The following is a 24,033-nucleotide window of genomic DNA, read 5'->3' as shown; positions in this document are numbered from 1 at the left end:
CCTGTCCCATTCCCTCTTCTATGATTTTGGTAGTCAGGTAATCTCCCCAGCACTGCATGCAGAACTTGTGTCCACACTCCAGGCCAGTGAAGTACTGTGAAAAAGCAGAGATTTTCCCTTGAATTCAATGGTAGACACTGCATCAAGTATATATACGTCTTTCTTTGGTATGCAAGTGGTTCTCCACCTTTTTGGTTTGTAGCCCCTAAAAAGAGGGATGCTAGTTCTATAAATACTCATTGTTTTACCAAAAGAAAGTATATACAGTATCACTATCTATCTTCAAGATTATGAACATGATAATGTATCGTTTGCATATCAGGCTGCAGCCAGGGGCCTAGGGCACACTGTGTCAGAGACAAATCACACCCCAGATAAACTCAGAAGCATGGACCATATTCACACAGCTGCCATTCTGCTCTTATGTCATGCTCAGGTTGGGATTCCCTAAGGGTGGAAAGGAATCCCAAGCTGAGCAGCCTCCCGTGGTTGATGCCCTTTTTTAGCATCTTGGCCAGGGACTACAGATGAAATCTAGCCTTCTGGCTAATTCTGGCATATTTACATTTTTAATGTTGATTAATATGCACTGTCCCTTTTGCAAATAAACTTAAAACTTAAAGCAAGTCATAAGAGCAATATGGCCACTGTGTGAATAGTAAACGTGTGACTCGAGACTAATTAAACTAGGGATGTTCAATATTTGCTTTTTTACCGATATCCGATATAAAACTCTTGATACCGATATATGCAGCCCCCCCCCCCCCCCAAAAAAACGGAATAATTTCAGGTAATTAACATTACATATCTCTTGTCATGGAATTAACACAACATTATGCATACTTTTCACAATAAATAAAATAAGAATTTGTTCTTACTTGCTTGCCTGGGTAAATAAAGGTTAAATAATTTAAAAATTTAAAATTTAAAAAATATATTTAAAACAGATACCGATAATTTCCGATATTACATTTTAATGCCAATATCGGCCGATAATATCGGACATCCTTAAATTAAACCAATCCTTCATCCTTTTTATTTGTATCACATGGGATCATCTGACTGGCAAGGTCCAAGTCCTGACTGAATTATGACTGTAGTTAATGTTTTCTTATTGTGACTTAAAAGGAAAACGCCAACATTTTGGGAAATTAGCTTATTTGCCATCTTATTTGCCATCTTCCCTGGAGTTAGACAAGAAGATACATACCTTTGTTGTCTCTGTGCGTGCGTTAGGCTTAGGGAACGCCCGCTCTGTTAGCTTAGCTTCATCACTGGAAGTGGGTCAGACTTGTACCCTCAAGTTCCCTACAGTTCCCTACAGTCACGAAAGGATCCGAACCGATTGAAGTTTATGGGATACCAACCATACTAACTTTAGGTTAGTTGTAACGTTAGTTTAGGTTCGTGTTAACGTTAGATCATGTACAAAATAAACGTATTTCTGCTGCTATAGACGTCGCTCTTTTATTTTGGAACCCCCCCCCCCCCCCCCCCCCCGACCGGAAGTTATTACCCTCGTTATCTGCTTGAGTGTCCGGTTGTTGGTTTTCGTTAGCTACAGTAGCAGCATATCAACACCAGCCATGGGAATACTGTTTTCTAAATTGGGGAGGCTTTTAATCGTCAAGGTAAGAGGATTTTAAGTCATGGTATCCATAAACTTCAATCGGTTCGGATCCTTTCGTGACTGTAGGGAACTTGAGGGTACAAGTCTGACCCACTTCCAGTGATGAAGCTAAGCTAAGCTAATGGAGCGGGCGTTCCCTAAGCCTAACGCACACACAGAGACAACAAAGGTATGTATCTTCTTGTCTAACTCCAGGGAAGATGGCAAATAAGCTAATTTCCCAAAATGTTGGCGTTTTCCTTTAAGAGACAATATCACCATCAACATCATAATCATGAGCACACTATAAAACACATTATAAACACAACACCATTATCATCAACCAAACCATACGCAAGCGTGGGACGACCAAAACTTTGAATGCCCCGTCCCAGTTCATTCCATCATGCTGATGAACCAGGCCATTGACAACCCATGGTGATTGTGATTCAAACTGGGTATTATTAGGAGTTAAAGGCTGTAAGTCCAGAGTTTTGGACCATAGCCCAATTTTACACTCATCCATGATGTTGTATGTATGCCAAACCACATGGGTCCAACAGATCCAACACAATTGTTGTTGGTAAATATTTTAAATTCAGAAGTTTCCCTTTAACAAAAAGATATCTATGGATACCACTCACAAAGAGCCTCATCTCTTAGGCGTCAGTGATCAGGCTGCTCACAAATACTGCGTGTTATTGGAATGATTGATTGATTGAACATTTTATTAATGTCCGCCTTGTTTCAAACTAGTTATGCTTAGGCCCTCTTTCGAAGTCGGTTATGCTTAGAGTTTATCTTTAGAGCAGGGCGATAGACCACCAGCCCTGATTCCAAACTCTAAGCATAACCGACTTCGAAAGAGGGCCTAAGCATAACCAGTTCGAAACAAGGCGGACATTAATAACATTTTCAAGCAATCAATCAATCCAATAACACACACTCACTTCACTGTTAGACGGCATGCTTTGAAGCAGCTCGGAGGTGCATGCCATCTAAGAATGAAGTGAGCGTGTGTTATTGGAATGATTGATTGAAAATTGTATTAATGTCCGCCTTGTTTCGAACTGGTTATGCTTAGGCCCTCTTTCGAAGTCGGTTATGCTTAGAGTTTATCTTTAGAGCAGGGCGATAGACCACCAGCCCTGATTCCAAACTCTAAGCATAACCAACTTCGAAAGAGGGCCTAAGCATAACCAGTTCGAAACAAGGCGGACATTAATACAATTTTCAATCAATCAATCAATCCAATAACACACGCTCACTTAAAACAGCGTACCTCCGAGCTGCTTCTATAGAAAGTAGGTTCAAAAAATAAAATTCTCTTCTTTTCTTTTTTTAACCTACTTTTTCTGCGGATGGTTGTGTGAATAAATCTCCATTATGCTTCAATTAATGTGTGTTTATTGTATAGCAATAAGGTTGGATGAATTTGGAAATTGTATAAAGATGTAAGCACTGTCTATCTGTAATACAATTTTCAATCAATCATTCCAATAACACACGCTCACGTCATTCTTAGATGCAATGCCTTGAAACAGCGCTGCTTCTACACGCGGAGGCGACGTCTTTTTTTTTTAACTACTTTTTCTGCTGATGGTTGTCAATAAATCTTCAATTAATGTGTGTTTATTGTATAGCAATAAGGTTGGATGAATGCGGCAATTGTATAAAAGACATTACACCACGCGCAGTCGTGTGTTATGAGAATTAGAGCATGCCTAGGGGGGTCTAACAACCCTCGGCTGCACCTCGGGCCTAACGACCACCCCTAGGCATGCTCCAATTCTCATAACGCACTCCTGCGCGTGATGTAATGCTTAAATAAGGAATATGACATGCGACATTCACAGAAAAACATGTAGTCAAAGATGGCAAGAAGGACAAAAGTGCAATTAAGTCTCCAATGCAATTGTTCCATGTCCCGACAGTAGGCTTGTCATGGTAGTTGGTGATAGCGGTGCTACTCTGTGTTCAGGCATCTACCGAGTACATTACTTGCCGACCAAGCCCATGCTTTATGCTTTTTTTTTATCGTTTTTGTATAAATTTTTATTTTATAGAAATAAAAACCCATTTAGTACATTTTTGCATACCAGTGCCCACATTCAAATAAAAACCACTAATCTGTAAAATACTTAACTTGTTATCAAACATACTCTGCATGGACAGCAGCTATTTTAGACCAGCAACAGTATGTTTGCGCAGTATGTGATCAATACGCTACATTGATCCATCCATCAATGAACAGATAGAAAAGTGATGAGTTATTACTGTCGGTTTTTAAACGGTTTGACACAGTGGATCAATGTAGCCACATAACGTTAAAGATCAAAGTAAGCGCTCTACAGACATTGAGCGTCATTTTGTAAAATGTCCGGTGTCACCGGTAACTTCACAAGTTTATTAGACATGGGAAATTCCACATCACCACGGCAACCCTACCTGACCCTACCTGACAGTATAACATATCTATGCACATCTACAATTTGACCTTACTTTTTAGTAGTAAAGATAAGAACAGCATACGTGCAGTACTAAGCTATGAGATATTGATTGAAACCTTTATTTATACTCAGGTGAGCTCTGAGGTGAGGCCACCTCATTTACAGAACTGCTGAGTAGTAGACTAGAGCTGTGAATCTTCACTGGCCTCACGATTCGATTAAGTTTCAAGTTTTCACGTTTGTTTATTATTTGTCATAATAAAATACAGAATACTTTATGATGAAATGCTTGTTTCTGTATGATTACGATTCAGCTGTCCACGATTCGATTTGATTCTACGCATATCAACAAATGTGCTTGCTTCAAACCGTCTGCAATCATTTCTAGAATGCAACCGTGCGTTGCATAGGCGGTGAGAGACTCCCACTTGCACTTAAACAGACCATAGACTCTCAGACTTCAGCCCCACCGCCTGGCCGCCAGTAGCGCAGATTCACCATCCCTCGACTAGCTCTAAACTGGTCCATCGTAAATAGTTTGAAAAACCACAGGGGCAGCAAATGAGAGGCAACACTAGTACCATCGGAGAACAATCTCCTCTAAATTGTAAAGCCCTCTATTCGATGGCACTCACATTATTGGGGTAGTTTAGATAGCAGATCTGACATGGCAGGTCCTGTGCAGTGGATCTCGTATTCAGCCGTGTCCGAGATTTCTTACTGGGGTTGATGACATGACACTCCGAGAATAGCTTGTCCAGGTTACCGTCAAAGTATCTGTATGAAAACAGAAATTAACACAATACTTAGAAGAAGAAGGAAAGAAATGTGATAAAGAAGCCACAGAGGCTAATAAATAGGCTACCTGCTGCAGTGACAGCCGCAACAGCATCCCAGCGTGTTACGGGCCGCAGAAAATGTCACAAACTTTTGCACATAATTGCAACAATACACCTAGAACACCTACTGGATGGATATCATCATATCGGCTAACATTACAACAATTGAGGAGATGTGCTTGGTGTGCAACTGCATGTTGCTTGCAAACACGTAGGGAAACGTGTTTTCCGCGGCCAAGACGTGGGCTAGCAAACTGGGACTCTGCTGCGGCTACCGCTGATGACGGGAAGTAAGACTTTATCACAGCAATACATGCCTTTCCATGAGCTTTTCTTTATCCCAGTGGAAATGACTAAGAAGAATGCGTGTAATTGTAGCAGGATTCTGCAAGAGAGAGAGAGAGATGGTTGTTCACGCACCAAACAGTTAATTATCACAATAAGCAACTCCCAATCAAAAAGAGCTCTTCTTCTAATGTTTAAATAAGAGCAGACCGTTTCATAATTCCACGCTGGGCAATCTTTATCGTGTTTCAGGGGAAAATGCAAAAGTGAACAACAGAATAATTGAGTGATTCATAATTCTTTCATTTGTGTTACAGCAGCAAACTGTTCAACTTGAATGTACAGACAGACACTCCTCCTTTAATCAGGCTATCAGAATTAAGGACGGGCATGAGTAATTGATTACTCAAGTACTCACCATTTCAACTGAACAAGTGTTTTTTGAGGGAACTCGATTATTATTATTATTTCTTTTTTTGGTTACCAAATACATCCACTAAAAGTGCTTGTTCTTCCCACAGAGACAGAAAGCTTGCTCTGAAATCATGTGAGGTGTAAGTTATTGCAAGAAGACAACAGTGGAAGCCAGAGACAGAGAGGAGTAGCGTTAAAATTGTGCCAACTTTGTGTAGCATTCACAGACTATTGATATGAACACGCTGAAGTTGTGGCTAGCTAACTTAACGTTAGTTGTGCTACAGTACATGGACACAAACATTGCTACTACTGCTAGCCAAAGAGAACACGTCCTGTACAAAAACAATTATTTCTCAAGAAATCTATGTTTCCATGAGTGGAGCGACGTGCTGCAGACAGAGTGGAGGTAAATGATCTCAAATGATGACTGACGATGAGCATTAAACATCACTGTGCATAGTCATCATTGCCGACATGACTTTTAAGATGTGTTCTAAAAATAGATTTCCTTAAATGAGCATTCGATCACTACTTAATTAGTAATTAATGCGATCGGACTATCAGTATAGGCAATTTTTTCCCATTTCAATGACTGCTATACGGCTTATGGCTTCATTAGCAAGTAAAAATGCTCATAGCCCAACAAAAAGGCCAAAGCTAGACACCAATGGGAGGTAAGGGATAGGTCTGGTCCTGGACTAAAATTCCCCACAGAGATTAAATTATTCTGCTTTTATATAGTTTTGGGGGGGGGGGCTGACACACACTCCTACGTTTTCAAATCACTTATAGTTATTATCACCGAACTGAGGCCGATAGGTGCAAATGCAGACGCGACCAATCTTTCTCCGTCAACTAAAATACTAATATGTCTCTACAACACTACTATGCACTCAACACTGCAGCACCAAGTTTCAACACTGTTTGATGAACATTGTTAGTCATCTGAAAGAGTTGTACCCTTCCTGACTTGTCGTACAGAACTTGTTAGCTAAATTACTAAATGTAAATGTAGTCAAGGATTGTAAGCTCATCTGAGACAAGAGTAGTCTAGTACCTCATTTGTCAAGAAGAATGAATAATTTCCCAAAGCATCTTTTAAAACGATCTGTCAGCTAAAGGAAAATAAGTATTAGGATTAGACTGATTAGGGAAAACTAGGCCTAAACTCTGTATAGGGTATTTTATTCACATGTCAATGTCTCTTCATGAAGTTCTAATACAGTCAGACATTCATTCATATTCATAAATTTAGCAATTTCTGGATTTGGTTGGTTATCCAATTCCATAGAAACAATACATAGCCCAAGTCTGTCACAACCCAAGACCATTTCAGGGTGCGGTCACGGTGCAGACATTCCACATCAGAGTTCCATAGGTGTTTGTTGATTATCAATCAAATGGATTCCAGAATCTAACTGGACCTATTTTAAGCCATGTTCATGAAAGCCACTTAGCCTAAATGTTTTTTTTTTTTATCTTAGCTACTCCAGATTAGGCCTACTGCTGGCTTAATGCAACAGGCTCCAGAGGTCACATTTGGTAAACACAGAATAGGTTCTTCATTTTATGCAGTCATGTTGTTCAAAACAGACCTGGACTGTAGTCACATAGTACATACAGGAGATCACTACTCTGTATGGCACTGATCTGTATACCGTTGTGTAACATGCACATAGGCTCACAAACACACCTGGCTGACATTAGCCTGTATTCAGTATTTTCCTGGTATTTAAACATGTAATGGTGGCCTAAATGAAGGCTAATCAAAATTCAAACCACAAGTTATAATGCAAAACAGTCTCCCTCAAAAAGCCTCCCTCTTTCCTTTGCATCATTAGAACAATTTGAAGCATGTTTTTTCCCTATATGCATAGGATTCCAAAAGCCAGAGTTTTTGCGCAACCTTTCTCCCATCTTTAGTCTTCAACTCCCAATTCCAGTGAAAAAAACTCCCTTCCTCTGAGGTGCACCTCCCCAGCCTCTTCTGGAGCCACACAAGACCCTTGAATCACTCATGAGTGCTGATGGCACAGTCTTAAAGTAGATGGCACAGTCTTAAAGTAGAGCTCAGAACGGTCCTTTTATGTCCATGCACTTATCCTGCATCTGGGTCTTCTGCATTTGAATACGCTTTGTTTCTGAGTTCTGATACAGCTGTGCTCCAAAAAGCATGAAAGCAATGTAAGTTAGGCCTGAATGCTATTTATAGAGAAAGACCCATGTCTCTCCAATAGTCTATCTGCTATCAGTAGATACTGGGTATTGGCATTCTTCATTTGATATGTTGACAACACTGATCAAAGGAAAACTGGGTCATCTTTCTGACTTTGAATGAGTTTCTGACATGGCCTAAAATGAGGTCAGATTAACAAGTTTCTATTTAATTTTTATACAGGCTGTGTGGAGGAAATTGAAGGAACACTAGGTTACTTTCCAATTAGTCTGTCTGGAATTATTAGCTAGAGGAAGTGAAACACGTCTCTATGAGGGGCAAGCCAAGAAAACGTGTAAAAGCCATCAACAACTAAGTTAGCTTGCTAACGTTAGCTAGCTGACAGCTTGCTAACGCCAACTAGCTTGATGCCAAAGCCTTCCTCCCAACCTGCAACTGCCAACGAACATTACAATCATTAACGTTACACAGCGCAATTGGCATTGGATGACTACTTGCACAATACGACTGGCTACCTACTAACAGTTGGCAACATACATAATTGGACTTAAACTGACATACAATGTCCGTCTAGGGGCTAACGAGCTAACATTAGCTTGCTAACAGACTAGCTAACATAAGCAAAGCTAACGTTAACATTGACTAGCTAGCAGCCAACTTCTCCACAGGGCTCAGACCATTTCCTGAAACGGAAACATTTTAAGGTCTATTCCATATCTACAACGTATGTAGCATGATATTCATGCATAATTCACACAGCGACTAAAAAGTAACGCCAGCTAAGAAAATACTATTCAGGTGGGTTCTATTTGTGTTCCACATCGTATGACTGTTTGAAAAGAACTGTAATAAACCTCCAGAGAGTAAACTACACCCACAATGCTAACGTGTAGCTAGTGGCCTGTTTACTATCACACACAGCTCGGACCCCGGTCTTTCCTGCAGTTAACACACCAAATACCTACCTGGATGACCTCGTTGACCTCCCTGATACACTCCACCATATGCTGGAGGATCTGTTCGGCTGTCAACACTTCGAAGCGGTAGTCCTCCTCCTCCTCCTCCTCCTGGCCGGGGCCGTGGCTGCCACCTCCCCCGGTCTCCAGGCAGTCGTCCCGCTCCCCGCCGGCCACCACGGGGTCGAGCAGCTCCACCTCTCCGAGCTCCAGGGTGTCGTCCTCGGTCTCCTCTTCGGCGCTGTCTTCGCTACATTCCTCCTCCTCCTCGTCGTCGAATTCATAATTATAACCCTCGTCCGAGTCCATTTCCAGCGTGGTTATTATCAAATCGTGACAAAGCAACGCCTACCGTGCCTTGAGTGTGTGGAGTGTTGATTGTAGAACTAAACGAAAATATCCGAGCCTATTTTTCCAGCAGCGACAATAATAACAAAACGTCCCCGCTGCTGCTAGCCAACAAAGAGACACCGCGTCACGCACTGACGACGCGCTGACGTCAGAGGGACTCAAAGCAAAATGATTGATTGATTGATTGAAAACTTTATTAACAGATTGCAGAATGGGTACAGTACAGCTCAATACATACAATTGTTAAGGGGATGCAGACCAGAGAAAGACTTTCGTCTTGTTTACATCAGGGTCCCCCATTTTCAATTCATCGTAACATATAATATGACATACAGATAGACAGTAGGCCTACTGCTACATCTATACATTTATGACATACCAGATTTGCAAATACAGTACTGTTTGTGATACGAAAAGAGTCCAGAAAAGAAGTATCTACATTTGACGTAGAAACTGTACATTGGAGGAGGTTGGGTAGGTGGGGGGGGGGGGGGGGGGGTACTGTACACAGTGGTGCAGTCGTAATATGGGCCAAGGCCAAACGCCACGTGCACCCGCGCGCACGCGCATACATGTATATCTCCTCTTTCATGAGTCGGAGCTGGGGACGAGCCCGGCGGTCTTTTGTCACATAACACACGCCCAACACCCACACACACACACGCACGCACGCACGCACACACACACACACACACACACACACACACACACACACACACACACACACACACACACACACACACAGTCTAGGTGATAAGTTGGCACTTATCACCTAGACTTTGCATAATAATAGGATGCGCGCAATTCTGCCTCAGTGACGAAGCCCAAACGTCGTTTGACCGCGTATGCCCAGCACTGCACCCCTGACTGTACATTGGAGGTGGTTGGGTGGGTGGGGGGAGGTTGGGTAGGAGTGGGGGGAGGTTGGGTAGGACTCGGAGGGGTGGGTGGGGGACACTGTACAACTGTACAAGCAACACTGTACATTGGAATATTGACAAGACCATACTTGGTAATTTTTACTGTACATTGGAGGGGGTTGTGTTAGGACATTTACAGGGGCCAGTTTCGAATTGCAGTCTCCCGTAGGTGTTTTTTGAGAGTGTTTTTGAAAGTGGGTAGTGATTCACATTCCTTTACAGCTTTGGGTAGTGCGTTCCACATTGATGTGGCATAATTGCGAAACGTGTTTAGTCCCTTGTTTGAGCCGAATCTGGGTTTAACATGATTTGTGGAGCTCCCTCTGGTGTTGTGATCGTGGTATTCACTGACCTTTGGGAAGTATTTTGACATGTACATGGGTACCTTGGTCGTGTAGTGTATCTTGTAGACCAGGCCCATTGCAAGTTGCTGTACTCAAGTCAAGTCAAGTCAAGAGTTTTATTTGTCACGGCATACAAGTATACAATGAAATGCGGGTGGTCTTGCCGTCTTGTCGTCTACTCTAAGCCATCCTAGGTTGTCAAAGTGGGCAGGGGTGAGGTGGGTTCTAGGAGTAAGGTCAAGCAGTAGTCTGACCAGTTTGTTTTGAGATGTTTGTAATTTTGTTTTTAGCGCCTTTGAGGTGCTTTGGTACCATGAGGTGCAAGCATAGTCGTAGTACCCTTGAATGAGTGCTCCTGCCAGTCTTCAGGGTATTCTTGTTTACCAGTGAGGAGATCCGGTACAAGAAACAAGTTCGTTGGTTGACTTTTTTTATTACATTGGATGCCATTTTGTCACAGGAAAGATTTGCCTCTAGGATTGAAAGATTGAAATGTTGATTTTCAGTCATCTATGACATTTTTTGCCTAGATATACCGTATATCTAGGCAAAGAATTTCATATATGTGATATGTCATATATTATACGTCTATACCAGCACCTGCTAGACTAGAATAGGCTGTCATTAGCTATTAGTCTATTCGATCATGTCTCTAGCACCCCCACAGCCGTATCTGCAATCACTTAATTCTCGAAGTCAACGTCCTGCCTGTTGTTGCTAGGCAACTGCAGCAGCGTGGGGGGAAACTGCTCCGCCTGGTACATTGTGTACGGTTCATTTAGTGCAGAAACGGATGGTTAAAGCGGCAAATTAAAGACAATCAAGCGGAATTTTCTTCAGTCCTTCACAATGCCAAAGAGCTGCTGTGTTACGCGTTGTACTAATGACAAAAACAGAAATCCAAATCGCAAGTTTTACCATCACGGAGGGAAAAGTGGCTGTGGCTAACTTTCGGCTAACTCGCTCTGCTGTTGTGGTCGTGGTAGCTACATGCTAAGCTAACGTTAATTACATCATATCGAACCGATAGGAGCTTATCTTATCTAATCTTACGTGGATGTTTGATCGGGTAGTGGCACACGTGGTACCACCACGTAAGATTAGATAAGATAAACTCCTATCGGTTCGATATGATGTGATTAACGTTAGCTTAGCATGTAGCTACCACGACCACAACACCAGAGCTAGTTAGCCGAACATTAGCCGCCAGCCACTTTTTCCTCCGTGATGGTATAAAACTTGCGATTTGGATTTCTGTGTTTGTTTTGTTATTAGTACAAAACGTAACATAGCAGCTTCAATTTGGGTATTCGAGATATGAATTGAAAATGGGGGACCCTGATGGAAACAAGACGAAAGTCTTTCTCAGGTCTGCATCCTCTTAACAATTGTATGTATTGAGCTGTACTGTACTGTACCCATTCTGCAATCTGTTAATAAACTTTTCAATCAATCAATCAAAGCCATGTCTGTAATCTGTATGTGTTTTGTATGGACATAATGTCAAGTCAATCAGGGGGAGCTTTGAATCATATCTCGCCTTAGAATCACCAGAAAGGCTTTCGAAATAGTGAAATGCCATGTTGGCCTCAATATTTTCAAAACAAATCGTATGAAAATGTTATGAAATGAACAAGAATGTGATAAAACATGTAATAAAAACGGACCTCAACACATGCATTTGATACTAGAAATCCGTATGGCCCCCCTATACCAAGATGGCGGCGGTCTCGTGACATCAGAGTGTCTTCGAGAATGTCAAGGCTCTCGTCCACATTCATTCATTCATTTGCCCCCCCCCCCCCCCCCCGCAGCGTCTCTACAATTCGTAGCCGCATTTCTGCAGACCCCTCTCTGATTGGTTGAACTCCATTTCTGCAGACCCCTCTCTGATTGGTTGAGCGAAGCCCCTCTCTGATTGCCCCCCCGCATGAGCCGAGACAAGCTCCTCTAGCCAGGAGTCGAAACTCCGTTAACTCCAGACTCTCCAGAGAGAGAGGCTGAACGCAATTTATACGCATGGAAGTATTGATTACGCCATAACGAATCATTAAAAGATATATACCGTTAACTGGAATATGTTGTGTGTGCCTTTACACATGTTGGATAGGATTATGTAATTGGTTTGTATAGCGTCGCGTATAACGTTATTTCGCGTGGGAGGGGTCTGCAAAAATAGAGTTCAACCAATCAGAGAGGGGTCTGCAGAAATGCGGCTACGAATTGTAGAGACGCCCCCCCGCAATCTCCTCCCCGATTTCAATGTAACGCGGAAGTGTAGTGGTCTATTGTATTCAACACTGCGCGTGGAATTCTTTAGCCTTTTGTTAACCACTACCACCACCACACCTTGTGCCCCTGTTGAGTCACGTGACAGGCACCTGACCAGAGAAAGGCGTGCGCGTGTTGTCAACCGCGCGACACAATTATTATTGCTCAGTACTTTTGGATAACAAACAAACAAACAAGGACTTTGTGAAACTAGAGGTGATGTCGCATCTCACTTGGTGTCGTTTTAGCAGAGGACTTTGTTTCCTGGTTATTATCATATTCAAGTTATGTACCCCAGTGGAAGGAGTATGGCCTTTACCGCAGTCTGTTATTTCCTCAATCAAGCGATATTATCTGAACCCCCAGAATTTTATTTTTGATTATGCGAGCGATTCATCTGCACAATCGGGCTGTTCTGTCCTGGACGCGGCATTCAAGAGATATTTCTCTATCATTTTCCCAGATGATACTTCAGGTAAGCGCCTTCGAGTAGGTTATCAAGGAATCAGGAAACTTGGATGATTACGAATGAGATGCCGTAGGTGAAATGCCAGCATGGACTGTCTGTAATGTAGCCTACCAGAACCGAATGGGACTGGAAATACAACTTTAGACTAAAGTGGGCTTTAAAAAAATCATATCAGGAAGTAGCCTATTGTGTCAGTGTAGGGTTAAATTCTGTTTGTGTTTTATGTTCGTCCCATTCTGTCTTTTAGCGGATCAATGAGTTTTGTACAGACAGCAGTCGGACTCGTCAGTCAATTAACTGCCCTAAACAGATACAATGAACTATGGGGTGATATAGCATACTTGGCTATCGCGTCTCGCTCTGCGAATGAGAACCTGTTATCTCCACGCACGTATTGTGCACACGAAACAAACAAATGCACCCACTTGCACGTGACTCTTTCATTATGTTCTGTCCGTGTCCCGACTGTACACAATGAAGGGTTAAAGCAGTCTTGCTTACTTGTACTTTATTCACCGTTGTTATAGTTACATAAGCTTGGTTCCACCACAAGTGAACCCTCGGTGTCACATCTAAAAGAGTCCTACGTGCAACAGCACTTAAATAGAACAATCCTATTGTTACATCTTTCTTTTTCTTTTTCCACGTACAGATATATACATGATATAGATATTTAACTTACAACTACTTAACCTGTGTTCTGCTTACTTACAACAGATCCAAACAACAACAACACTGTGTAAATGACTCATTAGTACCCCTCAAACAATCAACAGATCAAAACATGTGCACACATTTCACTATTTCCCCCCCCCCCCCTTCTCTCTCCCCAGTCCATTCTCTAATCACGAAGTATAGTCCTTCAGGTATTGAGGTCTGACAACCTGTCGACCAGACCTGGTAGTGACCGTACCTTGGCTCCCTACCGGGTTGACTGGCGGGCCGGCCTCCTCAGTCACTGTTGATGCAGGTGTGATTGTACCTGTGTCTATAGTGGTGTGATTGTGTCTGAGGTGGCGACGATTTCTTCTCAGAACACCTCCCGACTCTAACTCCACCTCATATGATCTGTGGCTCATGATGCTGGACCTACAAAAGGCCTTCGACACTGTCAATCACTCCATTCTAATGGACAAGCTAAAGGCAATTGGTTTTGATAGCTTATCAGTGAGCTGGATGCAATCCTACCTGGAGGGGAGAGAACAGATGGTAGAGGTAAACGGTACTCTATCCCCCCCCCTCACAGTGAGCTGTGGTGTTCCACAAGGAAGCATACTAGGACCGCTACTCTTCCTAATCTATGCAAATGACATGTCGTCAGCCTGTGACTAGGGATGCCCCGATCGATCGGCCACCGATCGTTATCGGCCGATAATCAGTATAAATATGCGATCGGGGAATTCCGATAATGAGTCATATTCGCCGATCGCGGAAACTGATCAAGTGGATATCTCACTCGCTTGTCTCAGACGCACAGGACCTGCAAACTGCTCCTCCTCCCTAGCCCCGCCCGCCCCCGTGTAGAGTTTGTAAACAAAGAGGTGCGGCTCCTCTGCTCGAGTCTGTAGTGCATTCGACCTGCGCTAACGTTAGCTACCTAGCTATCGTTACTGTTTAAACAAAATGACCCAGTCAACTATTCACGTTTAGTAGGCATTGTCTAACGGTATTTAGCCGGCTAGCTACCGATAGCTCCTGATATCAACAAATGATCCAGAAAATCTAGAACATCTAGTAAATGTTCATACCTCCGGTAGCTTGCGTTAGCTTGCGTTAGCTGACGTTAGTTTACTGTTCAAAACGAAATGTCCCATTGAACTAAAGTTCTGTCTTAACGTCATCTAGCCGGCTAGCAGTAGCTACAGATAGCTCTTGATATCAATGTCTTATAACATTGATTTAATGCGTATTCCAGCTGAGGGCATGTTGAATGTTAAATGACCAAAGCATAACGTTACCAATAGGGTCCCGCTGCAGAGCCGGAGAATCCTTTTTAGAGCTGGCGGCTACTAGTACACACAGACAGTGGAGTTGTTTGCAGATAGCGAGCATTTTGACTTGTTGCGTGGTGGCGATGTCTCGCAGATAATACAAGTACAAGTCTAATTATATAATATATATATTTTATTAAAAAAAAAAAAAAAAAAACTTGTTATATAAAATAATTTTTAATTTCTTTTTAATCAAAAACGATCGGTATCGGATCGGTATCGGCCGATATGGCTCACGACGATCGGTGATCGGTATCGGTGGCAAAAAACGTGATCGGGGCATCCCTACCTGTGACTGCAACTTGTTCCTGTTTGCGGACGACTCAGCCCTGCTGGTCTCTGACAAGAACAAATTGCAGGTTGAAAAAACTCTCAGCACGGAACTAGGCAAAATCTGCATATGGCTCGCTGATAACAAACTATCATTACACATGGGCAAAACAGAGTCCATTCTCTTCGGTTCAAATAACAAACTCAGCAAGACCGACGGCTTCTCAGTTACAGTGGGTGACAATATTGTCACAAGGAAAGACGAAATTACCTACCTGGGTTCCATCCTAGAGGCAAATCTTTCCTGTGACAAAATGGCATCCAATGTAATAAAAAAAGTCAACCAACGAACTAGATTCTTGTACCGGATCTCCTCTCTGGTAAACAAGAATACCCTGAAGACTCTGGCAGGAGCACTCATTCAAGGGTACTATGACTATGCGTGCACCTCATGGTACCAAAGCACCTCAAAGGCGCTTAAAACAAAATTACAAACATCACAAAACAAACTGGTCAGACTACTACTTGACCTGAACCCCAGAACCCACCTCACCCCTGCCCACTTTGACAACCTAGGATGGCTTAGAGTAGACGACAGAGTACAGCAACTTGCAATGGGCCTGGTCTTCAAGATACACTATACGACCGGGGTGCCCATGTACATGTCAAAATACTTCCCAAAGGTCAGTGAATACCACAACCACTACACCAGAGGAAGCTCAACAAATCATGTTAAACCCAGATTCGGCTCAAACAAGGGACTAAACACGTTTCGCAATTATGCCACAACAATGTGGAACGCCCTACCCAAAGCTGTAAAGGAATGTGAATCCCTGCCCACATTCAAAACCGCTCTTAAAGAGCACCTACGGGAGGCTGCAATTCGAAACTGGCCACCTAAATGCCCAAAACCCCCACCACCTCCTAATAGACAGTCTCCTCCCCACCGCATGTATATATTCCCTCCCCGCCGTATGTATATTTCCCTCCCACCCACCCACCCCCTCCTAATGTACAGTCCCCTCCCCTCCCCATCATATGTATATACTCTGTCAGGATCTAGGGGTAACAGTACTGTATATTTGAATACCGCTTATGTCACAAATGTATCGGTACTAAATACCATCCCTATGCCATAAATGTCATGTATGTTGTGTATGTCATAAATGTCTATATGAAATGAAAATGGGGGACCCTGATGGAAACAAGACAAACGTCTTTCTCAGGTCTGCATCCCCTTAACAATTGTATGTATTGAGCCGTACTGTATTGTACCCATTCTGCAATCTGTTAAATAAAGTTTTCATTCATTCATTCATTCATTCATTCATTCACTCACTGGCTGGATCACCTTTGCCACTCTCCAAGTCTTGTGTGTGTCACCAGGCTGTACTCTCACACTGTCTCCTCTTTTCAGAGTGTCCATGTCCTTTGCTGTGCGATTGTAGTATGTTTCCTGTCTCCGTCTGTTGTGTTTCAGTCCCTGGTCATTGTTTGTTACCTCTGGCTCCAGCAGAGTGTCTTTTGTAGGAAGCAGGGTTCTGGTCCTCCTGCTTAGGAGTCTCTGTGCTGGACTTGTGTTGATGCCCTGGCTCGGCGTGTTACGATGGTCCAACATAGCCAGGTACGGATCCTCTCTCGCCGCTGCAGCCTTCAGCATCAGGCCCTTGGCTGTCTTTACCGCTGACTCCGCCTTCCCGTTACTCTGTGGGTATCCCAGTGAAGATGTCCTGTGTTCAAAACCCCACTTCTGACTGAAGTGTCGAAACTCTTGTGATGCATACTGTGGCCCGTTATCAGAAATAACGACATCAGGTATCCCTTGCCTGTGGCTGTCTTTTAACTGATTAACATTTTCATCCTCTCTATTTACTTCTGTTATGCAGCAGAGGTCTTCCTCGTAAGAATCACTATCACTGTGCTGTTCTGCCACTGCATGCACTTTCCTAGTTTTCTTGCTGCTCTCCTGTTTTGATTTGCACTTAGCCGCAAAGTGATTTTCTCTCCCACACTTTTTACACTTATTTTCCAAAAGCTGGGCATTTTTTCTTGTTCCTCTCATGTGTTTTGCCACAAAACATGCAGTCAACCTCGCTGTCTTTTTTCCACTCTTCTGACTGTTTTAGCGCATGTACCTCTTCCACTGCCTGTCCTTGTTGCAGTGTCCTGCTATTAGCCCTTGACAGCTCCGAAGCTCTACATATTTTCAGGCATGTTTCCAGAGTCAGCCTATCGTCCCTGAGCAGTCTCTCTCAGTTCTGAGCTATTCGTACCACATACAATTCGATCTCTGATCGGGGAATATTCTCTAATGTCCCCAAAGCTGCAACTACTAGCAAGCATTCTCAAGTCTGTTACATAGCTGTCCACGTTTTTATCCAATCCTTGGTTCCTGATAAAGAATCCGTATCTTTCCACTGTTTCATTTACCTTTGGATTGCAGTACTCGTCAAACTGCTTGATGATAGTTGTCACCGTTGTCTTTGCCGACGGACTCTGCAGAGTTGTCCATAGTTCTCTGCCCTTTTCTCCGACGAGATATTTAAACAACTTGACTTTTGTTGTCTCTTCGGCGTCGGGCATGGTAAGGTCTGTATACAATGTGAACTCCTCCTTCCAACTTTTCCATGCCTTCGCCAAGTTGTTGGAGTCCAAAAGCAGATTTCCAGGGGGTCTTAGCGAATTTAGCCCTTCCATCGCCGACAGCTAGTAAGAGTTTTCTCCCCGAAGTACGTGTTAGCCACAGCTCGCCAGCTAAACTCTTTACTTCTCTAGCTACCGCGCAAATTACTTTCCCGATCTGTACCCAGCTGTCACCATGTTTCATTATGTTCTGTCCGTGTCCCGACTGTACACAATGAAGGGTTAACGCAGTCTTGCTTCTTACTTGTACTTTATTCACCGTTGTTATAGTTACATAAGCTTGGTTCCACCACAAGTGAACCCTCTGTGTCACATCTAAAAGAGTCCTACGTGCAACAGCACTTAAATAGAACAATCCTATTGTTACAGTGACCAAGCCACTCCCATGCGTCTCCCTATATGACGCCGTAAATGGTCACACTCCACCTTCCTCATTTAGTTTCCAACATGGAAGTAGCAGTGCACTGCACTCCGTGAACTAGTTGTTATGAAAATGTAGGGAGAAATTACACAATGTTGGGTATTCGCCAGAAGTTCACCAGCCCCCGGAACCTTCTCGGCACATCCTAACAGCGCAACGGGCCTGTCCTGGGTTTCCTCGTCTCGGACAGCGGACTGAGGGAAGTCGCGCGACGGTTAGCAGTCGAGCTAAGTCGTGCACAGGTAGGGCCTGCGCTATCAGGCATTGATACTAGCATGGGTAATAGGGATGCCCCGATGATGTTTTTTGCCACAGATACCGATCGTCTATGAGCCATATCGACCGATACCGATCGTTTTTGGTTTTATAGAAGAAAAACATTTAATATATACATTTTTAAATATATATATTATATAATTATACTTGTGGCGATGTCTCGCAGATAATACAACTACAAGTCAAAATGCTCGCTATCTACAAACAGCTCCACTGTCTGTGTGTATACTCTGCTTTGGTCAAATCACATTCAGCATGCCCTCAGCTAGCCCCTTTCGTGACTGCGATGCAAGCCAGGGGCTCGAATACGCATCGAATCAATGTTATAAGACATTGATATCAGGAGGATATCTGTAGCTACTGCTAGCCGGCTAGATAACGTTAGGTATCGGAGGTATCATGCACTACTAGACTATTGCTGGAGCATTTGTTGATATCAGTAGCTAGCCGGCTAGATAACGTTAAGACAATGCCTCAGTGAACTATTTAGTTTACTGGGACATTTCATTTAAACAGTGAGCTAACGTGAGCTACCTAGCTAACGGAGGTATCATGCACTACTAGACTGTTGCTGGAGCATTTGTTGATATCAGGAGCTATCAGTAGCTAGCCAGCTAGATACCGTTAGACAATGCCTCATGTATTAAACTAAAAGTGAATAGTTGACTGGGAGCCTCTGTTGACATGGGTCTGGGAGGGGAGGGGGAGGGGCAGTGCGCTGCAGCTCTGTGTGCCTGAGAGAGAAGTCAGCGAGTGAGAACTCCGCTAAGAATTGGATCATGTTTTTCTATCGGTTTTCACGATCTGCGAAAATAAAGCATTATCAGAATTCACTGATCTCATATTTATACTGAATATCGGCCGATATCGATCGCTGGCCGATTGATCGGGGCATCCCTAATGGGTAATACTGCTTGTTGTCTCGTGAGACGACCGAGTGATGTATTGGCGCGGGGGGCGCGATATTTGGGAAAACATGACTCTTTTGGATGTTTTCCGAGTATCCTAGTGCGTGCAGCTAATGCTACAATGTTGGGGCGCCGTTCCCCTTGTTCCCCGCCGAGATCTGTCTTTATTCCCTCCTCTTAACCATTCATGCTGATGGTCAATCGGTGTCTAATGTTGGGGGTTTAACGGGGGCTTGTTTATCATTTACATGGGTGGTTGGGCTGAGGCTCAGGGCAGGTGTGCTTTTTGTGAATCTATGAATTGAAAATGGGGGTCCCTGGTGTGGACAGGACTAACGTTTTCTCTGGTCTGCATCCCCTTAACAATTGTGTGTATTGGGCTAGCCCATTCTGCAATATGTTAATAGAGTTTTCGTTCATTCATTCATTTATCCCTTCATGCACACCGCAGTGGAGGTTGTTGCATGCCTACTAGTGAGGCAGTGCTTCACTAGTAGTAAGACTTTGGTCTGCAGCCACCACTGGTGTTCCGTGCTTAGTGAAGCAGGTGGCATCAGTCCTTTGCCCTGACATGGTGGAACAGTGTCCCGCCCGGCCGACGCCATGAGGCTAGTCGGCCCGGCAGGTGGCTGGTGGGCTGATGAAGCCTATACCGCCGCGGTACAGAATTAGCAGCGACTGGCAACATTGCTCAATTTGCTGTTTTTTCTGTCAAAAATGATGTCGGTGGTGGGGCCTTAGGGCCAGCCGACGTCAAAACATCGCGCAAGGTTTTGAGGTTATTCAGCTTTTGACCTAGCCGCAAGCTATAACCGCAGGGAGGGCTAGGATGCTGTCAACGGTTGTTCACAGGCATTTTTGGTTGGAGCAATCTCCCCTTGAGGGGTCTCCTCCTCAGGGCTCCCCCCTCCGCGGGTGGACCTGGGTCTGTCCATGGAGGCGCGGGCAGTATTTGACCTGGGCTCCACGCTGCCCCACACCGTGCAGCCAGAGGTGAGGGCATGGCCTCGCCAGCGGCTGCGGCAAGGCCCCCGACCAGCGGCCATGTTTCCCCCGCCTGAGGTACCCTGGGCACAAAGAAAACAGGTGATCACAAGGCCGACAGCCTCGGCGGCCAAGGGATCGGCTACATTAGATGAGCACGCCCTAAAAAACCGTCGCCGTCTAGCTGTGTCTAGCACGCTCTCTGGTCACTCCCCCCCGCTACCGGGCTCTGATTTGTTCCCTTTGGCTGCGGGCCGCATGCTTTCAGTGAAGCGCAAGCGGCCCCACGTTTCGCTTCTCATGGGGACAGGGGCTGACACCCGGTTGCTAGCTAGGCCTGGGTCTGCCTGTGAGAATGCTGTGCTGTCAAGCGGCTCCCACGCCACACGTTCTGCGTCTGTGTTCCCCCAGCCTCGCCCTCGCCAGGCCGGGTATCACGTTAGTGCCTCCCCCGACCGGAAGACCGGCGGTGGCCAGTCAGGCATGCATGGTTTGGGTGGTAGTAATATCACTACAGGGCTACGGTGTGTAGGAAGTAGGAACCCACCATCGGGCAGTGTGGGGACCACACGCCTTGCATGTCCAGCTGCAGAGCAGGCTATCCTCAGCAGTCCATGCCGGGAAGATGCTCAGTGGGGGAGCTTATGTCACCAGTGTGATGGCCACTCTCCCCGTATCAGACCGGCCCTTTCTGTCGCGGTCCCCCCTTGGGTGCAATTGCCTCGTTGGTAGAGTCAGGGTGCGATATCCCGGCTCCGCGAGACGCCCTGCTTGCACGGTTGGCAACGTTGTCAGACCCATACTGGACCTGTCCCATGGAAGGTTCAGAATGTTGACCGTCACCCACCTGTTAGGCGCTGTCAGGTGGGGGACTGGTTCACCTCCATAGACCTGTAGGATGCGTATTCGCATCACGATCTTCCATCCTAGGACATACCTACGCTTCCTTTGCAGGGCTTAGCATACGGGTACCAGAGGCTGCCGTTCGGCTACTCTCTGGCTCCCCGCATCTTGTGTGTGGAGACCGCGCTGGGGCCTCTGCGTCGTCGGGGGATACGAATTTGATTCTACCCTGGACGACGTTCTGGTCCTCGGCTGGTCAGGGAAGATCGCCAGGTCTCATACCAGGCAGGTGGTGGAATTCCTCACCAGCCTGGGTTTTGCTGTAGACTGGAAGTAGGGTACTCCTCTTCCCAGTCAACGGGTGGAGTACTTGGGCTTATTTCTAAGCTCAAGGTCTATATGGGCATCCCTCTCAGAGCGGCGGCGAGTGAATGTTCTCGGCGCGCTCGGGAGGTTCCGTCCTAGGACGGTTACGGCGCTGTCCGTGATGCGCCTGCTCGGTATGATGGCATCTGCTCACTCTGTGGTCCCTCTTGGCCTCCTCTTCATGAGGAGGATACAGAGGTGGTTTTTTCCAGTATGGAAATGGTCCCGGTGAGAGACGAGTGGAAGCAGCTGAAGGTTCCCATGTCAGTACTGGGGGACCTCGTCCTCTGGGGAGGGCCTGGGGCCCTCACCAGCGGGGTCCCCGTGGGCAGCAGGCTGTCGCACGTCACGGTCTTCACCGACGCCTCCCTCACGGGATGGGGGGGGACGTGTCGGGCCAACGCAGTAGGGGGCAGCTGGCAAGACCATGCTTCCCGGTCTGCGCTACATTCAATGTGTTGGAATTGAAGGCAGTCCTTCTGGTCCACAAACGGCTCGGCCACCTTGTGGTGGGCAAGCATGTTTTGATCAGGATGGACAACACGACGTCAGCGTCGTATATTGACAGAAGTGCGCTCCATTGCTCGTGTCAATTAAATTGCATGTCATTAAAGGTCCGCGCTGGTCTGTCTAATGGAATTACAATTGCATGTCATTTAAGGTCCGCGCTGGTCATGTGTCTATAATGAAATGAGAGGACAGCTCTGCGCAAAAGCAAGTCTCATCTCAACCGCAACGTGACAACATATACTCGATGTTCACGATATAGTAATTTACTACATCTCATGTAGAACAAGCCGCGATACATCGAGTATACTCGATATATCACCCAGCCCTATCTTGAGCAGGCGCCATTGAATCGGCTATCTTTTAAGACCGCGTTCCTTTTGGCCATCACCTCCGCTAAGCACGTGGGTGAGCTGTGTGCTCTCTCGGTGCGGCCTGTCTATTCGGCCGGTAGCGGTGCGACTCTGAGGCTTAATCCAGTCTTCGTGCCAAAGAATATCCGGAGCTCTTTTCGCTCCAGGGATATTGTGGTTCAGGCGTTCGTCCGCCTCCTCACGCTAGTGAGTTGGAGGCGAGCCTTCACCTGCCGTGCACTGGGGGTTTACCTCAGTCGGACTCGGGATCTCAGGGCTTCCGATCAACTGTTTTGTTTGTTACGGTGGCCCTCGCGAGGGTGAGGCGCTGTCCAAGCAGCACCTGTCACATTGGTTGTGCGAGGGCGTTGCCCTTTGCTACACGTTGGCTGGACAGGCCCCCCCCCCCCGGGCTGCTGCCCTGTTAGGGGGGGCCTCTGTGGAGGACATCTGTGCTGCGGCTTCCTGGTCCTCCCCGGGTCCTTCGTTAAGTTTTACCTCGTGGACATGACTCGGGGTTCTGTCTCCCAGGCGGTTCTGAGGTCTGGGACCTCTCCTGCGTCCCGCCATTTGGTGGGCTAGCAGGGGTGTGTGGGTGTGGACCACGGAGTGCTGTGTCGCACGTGGTCCCGCCTGTGCTGTGCGTTCAGGGGTGCACTTTGGTGGAGTTGACTGCCTCCCCCCCTTCGTTAGGACGGACGGGTGGACGGGACTCCCCTCCTCCCTGGCTGGGGCTTACGGGCCCTCAGGGGGTACACTTGTCGGGCCACGCGTCCACTCTGCCTCATATCTCATTGGCAGAGCGAGACGCGATAGCCAAGTATGCTATATAACGAAAGGTTATTTCATAACCTAGTTATATGAATACTGGCTGAGCGTCTCGCTCTTATCGCCCTGAGGTCCCTTGGATGGTTTTTTCCGCTTATGGATCGTTCTGAGGAAGGTGGAGCGTGACCATTTCCGGCGTCATATAGGGAGACGCATGGGAGTGGCTTGGTCACGTGCAAGTGGGTGCATTTGTTTGTTTCGTGTGTACAATATGTGCGTGGAGATAAGAGGTTCTCATTGGCAGAGCGAGACGCTCAGCCAGTATTCATATAACTAGGTTATGAAATAAGTTAACCTTTCATTATCCCCTTTCGTGACTGTGTGATGCACAGTCACGAAAGGGGCTAGGGTGTAGTAGACTTACAGGTAGTTAGAGTTAGACATGTTACTAAAACCCCGGCCTTAGAGATTTTCAATCATGATGGGTCATTCCTGACTATTGGTGACTTTTCAATGTGCTAACCTTTGGGGGAAATCATATAATTTTTTTGTGTGCGTTTTTAGAATTACATCAGGCAACTAACATGTTTAACCTTCAGGTACTCTTATTGGTAGA

The 24,033-nt window shown here is 45.4% G+C and overlaps 2 protein-coding genes across 3 annotated transcripts in view; one reads left to right on the top strand and one right to left on the bottom strand.

Annotated features, from left to right (window-relative positions):
• Positions 1-9,172, bottom strand: part of arih1 (ariadne ubiquitin-conjugating enzyme E2 binding protein homolog 1) — a 36,852-nt gene extending 27,680 nt beyond the window's left edge. For both annotated transcript variants that reach the window (XM_084335437.1, XM_084335438.1), the window contains exons 1-4: positions 8,742-9,172; positions 5,216-5,283; positions 4,695-4,836; positions 2-94 (exon numbers count right to left, since the gene is read on the bottom strand). In XM_084335437.1, coding sequence (XP_084191563.1) covers positions 2-94; positions 4,695-4,836; positions 5,216-5,283; positions 8,742-9,041 — 603 coding nt within the window. In that variant the 5' untranslated portion in view covers positions 9,042-9,172. The remainder of the gene's footprint in view (position 1; positions 95-4,694; positions 4,837-5,215; positions 5,284-8,741) is intronic.
• A 3,490-nt stretch (positions 9,173-12,662) lies between these two features.
• hexa (hexosaminidase A (alpha polypeptide)) overlaps positions 12,663-24,033 on the top strand; it is a 38,287-nt gene continuing 26,916 nt past the window's right edge. The window contains exon 1 of the mRNA XM_084334588.1: positions 12,663-13,093. Coding sequence (XP_084190714.1) covers positions 12,838-13,093 — 256 coding nt within the window. The 5' untranslated portion in view covers positions 12,663-12,837. The remainder of the gene's footprint in view (positions 13,094-24,033) is intronic.

The sequence above is a fragment of the Notolepis coatsorum genome (genome assembly GCF_963971535.1).
Source record: "Notolepis coatsorum genome assembly, chromosome: 18".
Taxonomy (NCBI): domain Eukaryota; kingdom Metazoa; phylum Chordata; class Actinopteri; order Aulopiformes; family Paralepididae; genus Notolepis; species Notolepis coatsorum.
The sequence above is the reverse complement of the archived record's forward strand: the minus strand, read 5'-3'. Positions and strand labels throughout refer to the sequence as shown.